We start from the raw sequence: 7,500 nt of genomic DNA, 5'->3' as shown, positions 1-7,500 counted from the left end.
GAGCCAAATAAAACACGTGGTGTTGACTGACAGCACTCTCTCAGCAATGGTGTTCACCTCAAAAAGCCACTGGCCCTCCCCCAGCCTTTGGTCCGCCTCGTGGGGTCAGGAAGGCAGCCAAACCCATGACCTGAGTGCCAGTGGGTTTCCCTGGGCTGGCAGATCTTTCCTCAGGCAGGGAGGTGATCGAGGGGGCATTACCCTCAGCCAAAAACCATTCCGGCTACGGCCAGGCCACCTCCCTCCCCTGCCAGACCAGTGCGCAATGCCTGTTAATGGTGCCGTGGCTGGGCCTCGCAGAGAGCACACGGTCTGGTCGTCTGTGAGAGTTCAGCTCTCAAGTGCGTAAGGGAAACGAAGCACAAAAGACACAGGTACTGATATATTCAGGCTGCATCAAGTTCTTTCCCCCACCCAGAGGTCTGTTCCTCAGCCCTTGTGCAGCTGCCTGCTATGCATGATTAACCTCTGTTCAGCCATACACAGAAATCTTTTGTCCTAACATACACAAAGCAAATTATTTTGGAAAGCCAGAGAGAACAATTAAATATAAAACTTCAGCTGTATTAAATTTACAGGACACTTCCCCTGCTTAAAAAAAAAAAAAAGATGATAATAAAATCTCTCATTTTAGCTCAATAGCAGGCTTTAGTTAGGGTGACAAATCCATCTCTGCCTTTATTTAGGCATATGCAGACATAGTAATCATTTTTTTTTTTTTTTTTCCCCTGGAAACTAGTACTAGGGGTTTTTTAGGTTGGTTTTTCTTTTTTTTTCTCTTTTAGCAGTAATGCATCCCAGTCCTTCCATCTTTTCCCATAATGTGCTTTTTCATCAAAAGGTTTTGCTTCCAGGTACAGTTGTATTGAAAGCCAATAAAATAACATGCCTATCCCATGCTAAAATGGAGGATTTTGCATGAAGAGTAGATGAATAATTTTTCCCAGTTCCAAGACCCCAGCAGAAGGCAACAGTGCCAGCACTCAGCCTTAGATGCATCTAATTTCACTCCCAAACTGATGAAAGTAATAGCAACAGAATAGCTCTGCCCCTCTCTGGGTAACAATAGCAATGGTGAGGAACTTGTCCCCTTTGGAGAGGTATCCTGTGGAGGCAGATGCCCGAGGATGTGCTTTTTCACTGGGTATCTACTGATTGATAACTCAACCACATCCTCTATAGACTTGTTAAATTCTTGGGGGGGTGCTATCAGGGCTCTAGACCTGCTGATTACCTGGATTCCCTAGCCCAGTCGTGGTAGTGGGCACCCCTGGGGCAAGGCAGGCGCTGCAGGTCCAAAGCCCATTACCACCACTCTTGGATCCAGCTTGGGTCTAGTCTGGGTCAGGATTGGTGCTGTCTAACCTGTGTGAATAGTCCCATTGCTATAGGGGAAAACGTTTTGTGTTGAAGAGCACCTTCTTTAGGTGCTGGTGTTTTTGGGAGCCAGCTGGTAGTGGAAGTGGTGTTTGAGGTATTCCTCCCCAGAAAATGATGTTGTAGAGCATTGGTAGCAGAGGAATCTCCTCACTGTCTACATTGTAAGGCAAAAGAGGAGGCAGTCTAGGAGCAACATTAGCCAGAGATGGCTCCAATTACTTGGGGAGCTCCAAACCAAAGATCTCTCCTGCGTATTGAAATGCAAGTGCAGTCCTTGGAAAGCAGTCCTGAGGTCAACAGGAAAGGCAGCTGAGGGCAAGGCTCAGGCCAGGGCAATTAATTTCTACCAAACAGTACAGTGGCATACTAATATTTTTTCTGTATTAAAGTAGTTCTCCCATCCTGGAAAGAGCAGTGAGGAGAGGAGAAACAGGCCAAGAGTGGGAACCAGGAGTAGTTCTAGGGCTTCACTTGATCCTTGCCACCCATGAAGCATCTCTTCCCCACCCCTCCCATTTCTTCCCCTTTCTGCTGCCTGTTCTCACTGATGCTCACTAATGGAGCTTGTTGCTTCTGCTGAAACAGGGGTGCAGGAGTCCCTGCTGCTCCTAGGGAAGCCAGGAGAAATGCCTGGTGCTGCAGTGATCCCTTTTCTTTTTCACTGCCCTGCTTCTTTCCCTGCCATGGGGAAAGCACTCTGACTTTCCCGCCTAGGCGCTAGTGCAGACTGCAGTTTGTTCTGGGTTTAGATACAGACTGGATTTATTAAATAACACTTCTACACGTGGACCCTGGTATACAGCTCAGCTGTAGGAATGGATTTTTTTTTTCCAGCAGCAGCAGCTCATGTGTCCAGGTAGCTTACAATTTTCCAGGGAAAGGCATGATGTGGAGGTGGTTTTGTTTCTGGTCAATTCTGTCATGGCACTTTTATTTTACATGGTAGAATGTGCATGTGTAGGGAATATATTTCTTGAAAGAAGCAGATCTTTCTTCCCTGCAGAAAGTAACATCTGTTTTCCTGGACAGTGAAGCCAGGATGAGAACATAAGACCAGCAGATACAGACAAGTTCAGGTTTTAGTAGTAAGTTAAACAGTAAACTAGCCTGGGTTTTGTTTTCTTGGATTTTTTTTTCCTAACCAACGGCTATAAAATGCATCTGATCATTCTTTGCTGAATTGCAGAAGGAAATGGTTAATGTTTGTGTATGTTGCTAAACAAGATAAGATGCACCTGCAGTCTGAATTCCCATCTTGGTCATGAATGCAGTCTGTATCTTTGCAAACTAATCTGTTTAATCAAATATTAAGTTTTATTCAAATTCAAAAAGAAACAGACAGTGAATTGTTTTTCTGCATGATCTTTCTTTGTCATGCATCCTCTTTGCATCTCAAGAAAAATAGCCTTGTTCAATCACAAAACATTTGCATAGATCAAAATTGAAGCACAACAGCAGTTTGTGTGCTGCTAAGACATCTGTAAAGGTGAAGAAGTTTAGCGTGTTCTCCCTGGCAGGAGAGTTTAGAGACATTAGTGCAACTTTCTACAATTTTATTTATTTTTAAACAGAATTCCAATCCAACTGGAGTAAGTTTCAAAGTCCCAATTTGTGAAAGCTATAATTAGTGAATTACAACATTTTGAAATGAGGAATTATTACATCTGACTAGAATTAAACTAATTAAACTTAAAAAAAAAAGGAGAGATTGTATAGCAAGCTGGATAACTCCGTGCTGTTGATAAAACCTGGGCGATGAATTAATGCTTTGCAGCCAGCCAGCCCTTCTTTGGAGGGATTTGAAGATGCTCTGAGATGCAGTTATTTGGAGCTTTGCTGATTAAAAGTACCTGAGGTGTAACTTAAGGAGCAGCTTGGCTTTACTGCTGCAGATTTTTTTTACCTGATACAGCCTAGTCTTACCACTTTCCCTTCAGCTCAATGCGTGGGTGGGCTAGAAAAGCCTGTTAGAGCGTTTGTGGGGGCTCAGGCTGAGAGTAACTGGAGTGAAAGATCATCTCTACTGAAAAATATTTTTGCAAAAGAGGAGCATTACCTGTGAGGAGGATTGAAGTGCAAATGAATCAAATGGTGTTCAATGCCACTCCTGTGCTTCTCCTGTTAAAACACACGAGAGCATGTATATGTTTTGTCCCCATATGTTTTGTTCCGAGTCTTTCACTTCCTAATTCTTAGGGCTTTGCCATTTTTCTGCTGCTGCTGTGTTAGGTGAGGCAATGCTGTGCTGCGTAAACCTACAATGCTGAGACTCTCAAGTTGTTTGAACACTGCTTTAGGTTCAGCTGCAGTACACTGTTCCTCTGATCTTTTATGTTCCTGAGCAGATGTCTTTCATTAATTTATGGATTTATCATCTTTTCTTTCTCTCCTTTTTTTTTCCTTTCCTTTTTTTTTTTTTTTTTTTTTTTTTTTTTTTTTTTTTTTTTTTTTACACCTGGCAGCTGGCTCAAGTTTCAGCAGTTATTGTCTATTTTGCATTACCCATGGAATTGAATGTCATCTGTCTTCACAAAGCTATAGCTAAGAGAATTGAGGCAAGCCACACGAGCTGCTGGGACAGAGCTTGTTTGCGTTCCATTCGGCACCCCTCCTCCCTTTACCTCCTTAATATTTATTTGTGCTCGTTTTCTTTCCTGGCCTTGAATGGGGCTTAGCTCGTGTTCGGTACAGCTGTATGTTTACTGAATCTATTTCATCATGAGTCATTGTGCGTGTGTAAGTATCCTGGAAACAGCTAGTGCTTTCTTGGAAGAACAGTTGCTTTTCAGCCCAAGCACTTAAAAAGGAAATTAAGCAATTGGTCAGTTCAGTTTTTTTTTTTTCTTAAATAGCAATGGGTTATCTAATTCTTAGCTCTTAAGTCTGTCATTATCTGTTTTTTGCTAGATTATTACAGATTCGTATTTTTTATCACAGTAGAGCGTTAACCTTAGGATCAAGATATACAGATTTGTTGCATATTTGATATTACTTTAAGGCTGCCAAGTGCTTAAGAACAAGTATAATTTTAATAAAAAATGGATTGCTGGGAATTTGAGTCTCAGAGCATCTTTTAATACATGCTTCATTCAATATCAATATCCTCTGGCATTAGAGCAGAAAATATTTAAAAATCCTAAATGCAGAAGGAATCCAAATGCTTAGGCAACTGTCTAATATGCTTAAATCCAGCAAATGTGAGAGGGGTTTTTTGAAGTTTAAGTCCATCCTTGAGCTTGCATTGAAAGAGAATATACACCAAACCCGATGTTAACATGTTGTCGGCGTCAGAGGAATTGCAAATTAAGGAGACTCAGGATTACTTTTTTTTCTCTCCTACTGGAGTTTCCCTTTGGACCCCCACTTTCCTGAAAGGATCACATAACAAAATGGATTTCTGGCATAGAAGTTTTGATTTGTCTAAAACTCTTATCACTGAGCAATAGGTGACAGCTTGCTACTATTATTTCACTTACGTATTTTGACAGATGGCACTGCAGAGTGTAATGCTCTTTTAGACTTCTCTATCAGTCTAATGGAGGTAACTGGAGGTTCTTTCAACTCTTCTCTTGGCACAAGAAGTATGTCAGTCATAAATTATCTTCTTTGTAATCATTAAGCATCTAAAACAAAATGCAAGTTCAGCTGAGCCATTTTTCATGTACTTCCAGATAATAAGAGATTTTTCAACTAAAATTGTCAATGCCTTTTTTTTTTTAAATGCTACATTTTTCTAATCTAAAAATGAACTTTGTAACTGAAATAAAGGGAGAGGGTTTCAGGAGATTTCAGGAATTAGGGAAAAAGAAATTTTGCTGAAAAAGCCTAGCTAATCATCAGTAGGCTGCTGATAAAAATGAGTCTGGGTTCCCCATCTCGAGGCCTGGAGTGGGATGTTCTGTGCTGACATGCACCCGGCTGTAAGGCAGAAGAGGCACCTTGGCTGCAGTGCTTCTGTCTACTTGGTTGACCTTCCCCCCTGCCGTAAGGTGTGAACCGAGTGAAATTTTCAACAACTGTGTTTAGGAGAAACAGTCCTTAGAGAAGCTTCTGGGAAGAACCCTTAATTGACCTTGTGGGGGCCACATTGATTTTCTCCACGTGCATCTTCATTTCTGATAAATTATAAAGCCATTAATTTGCTGAGGAAATGGCAGGGCCAGCCTGCGGCACAGATGTGACCAGAGCCGTCCTAGCACGCAGTTCACAAAAGGGAGCCAAGAAGCTGGGAGAAAAATCAGCAAGCCGAGATTGTTATGGTTAGCTTCACATTCCCTTGGGAACTCTTTTAGTTGCTTCTGTTTACAGATCTAAAAGGTAATGATGTTTCCAGGATAAATAGGCTGCCTTATAGGGTAAGTGGCCATTTATTGATCTGCTAGCCCTCGTGTATTGATTGGTTAGCCCCAAATAGAGCTCCGTTCTCCAAGGAGTTAACTGTGTAAATCAGGAGGCGACAAGTTTGTGGCAGAGGGATTCAGCAACCAAGGGGCTCTGCCTGCTACGAATTTCACTTTGATTTGCGGGCGAGCTACTGGAGCAAAGCAGCAGCAGGACTAGGGAGACCTACCCAAGATATTAAAATTTATTGACGCGAATGCAACAGGTGAAATGTTCTGTCTGTGTAAAACTGCTCAAAATCATAAAGTGCTTCTGGTTGTCTTACATCCATTGGTTTTATTGTGTGCAAGCAGCACAACACTGAGAGGAAAAGAAGCTTTAGCTGGCGTTGCAAAGGAGGAGGAAAAAGCTCCCGATAAGTTTTCTGCGGCACATGCTTCCTGCATTTGTTTCCGTAGCAACAAGTGAACGTACATATGGTACATGATCCCTAAACTTGCAAGGTCCCTGAGACCCAGCACCTAAACTGATAGGAAGCACGGGGTTAAAGTTACGTGGCCTCTCATCCCATGTTTGCCTGTTTTACAGAAAATTACAGCACAGTGGTTCAGATGTTAATACTTTCTCCTGTGGTCTGGGGAACCATGTAGTATTTAATGGGGCACTTTGCTAGCTCTGTACATTCAGAAACAGCTTTCTCAAGAAAAGAATTTTCCTTTACTAATTCAATCCTACATGCAGGAAGGCTTGTCACCGAATCACTTGAAAAAGGCCAAGCTCATGTTCTTTTACACCCGGTACCCAAGTTCCAATATGCTGAAAACCTACTTCTCAGATGTAAAGGTAAGAAAGTCTCTTCCCCCCCACACCCTCTCTCCTTACTGCATGCTGTATTTTCTCACAAAAGGGTATTGTTCTATCATGTTAGAAATGAATAATATTTCTGAATACATAAAAGTTTACATCCTGACCTTATTCACTTGTTCTTCCTGTTGAAGTGTACCCTGCTTGTGCCTGGATGAGGAAAGGGGATGTTTCTAAATCTAAAAAAAAAATTTGAAATTTTAAAGCAAAGTAAGGATAATTATTACAGTAAATTAAAGGGTCTTCATTATATATCCTATTAAAAAAGGAGATTTTTGTGGTGGTAGAAATGTACTTCCAAGAACATTTTGGAGCAGTTCTGAAGTACTCCCTCATTGTTTCATTTCGGTTGGTTTCCTCATATTTGTGCTTACATAAGCAGAGTGTAGAATCCCTTTCTTTCTGTCAAAAAGAAACAGTACATTGAAATTCTCCATGCAGAAGCTGCTTAAAAACAAAAGTGATGATTGTCTCTTATTTACAACTTAATTTGTTGTTGATGCAGAGTACACTGAGCATAAGGAGGATGAATAAAGTGACAGATTCAGGCCACATTATTCAAATGAGGATATGAAAGCTGTCGACATACAGCTGCATCCTCCCTCATTCTACAGAATATTAGGACCTCCTGATTTTTTTTTCTAAAAGTAATTGTTCCTTCACATCAACTTGATTTTGTGCTAATCATCTAAGTTTTTTTTTTAAAAAACCCATAGATTGTGTTTTAATGATTCTAATGGTATGCATGGTGTCATTATCTAAGTAACTTTATAAACATTACATTAGCTTAAATTAGTTTGTTACGTATCGTTCCCTCCCTGCGTGTCTCCCCCCAAAACAAATTACAGAAATCCTTCTTTTAATCACTTTTGGGTTATGGTTTCTTCAGTCTTAGTGGGAGATTATCCCACAGGT

At 41.2% G+C, this 7,500-nt stretch overlaps 1 protein-coding gene across 1 annotated transcript in view; it reads left to right on the top strand.

The window, feature by feature from the left end:
• Positions 1 to 7,500, top strand: part of PROX1 (prospero homeobox 1) — a 49,815-nt gene that overhangs the window by 9,779 nt on the left and 32,536 nt on the right. The window contains exon 4 of the mRNA XM_059841063.1: positions 6,453 to 6,564. Within this exon, the coding sequence (XP_059697046.1) occupies positions 6,453 to 6,564 (112 nt within the window). The remainder of the gene's footprint in view (positions 1 to 6,452; positions 6,565 to 7,500) is intronic.

The sequence above is a fragment of the Haemorhous mexicanus genome, chromosome 3 (assembly GCF_027477595.1).
Source record: "Haemorhous mexicanus isolate bHaeMex1 chromosome 3, bHaeMex1.pri, whole genome shotgun sequence".
Classification (NCBI taxonomy): Eukaryota; Metazoa; Chordata; class Aves; order Passeriformes; family Fringillidae; genus Haemorhous; species Haemorhous mexicanus.
The sequence above is the reverse complement of the archived record's forward strand: the minus strand, read 5'-3'. Positions and strand labels throughout refer to the sequence as shown.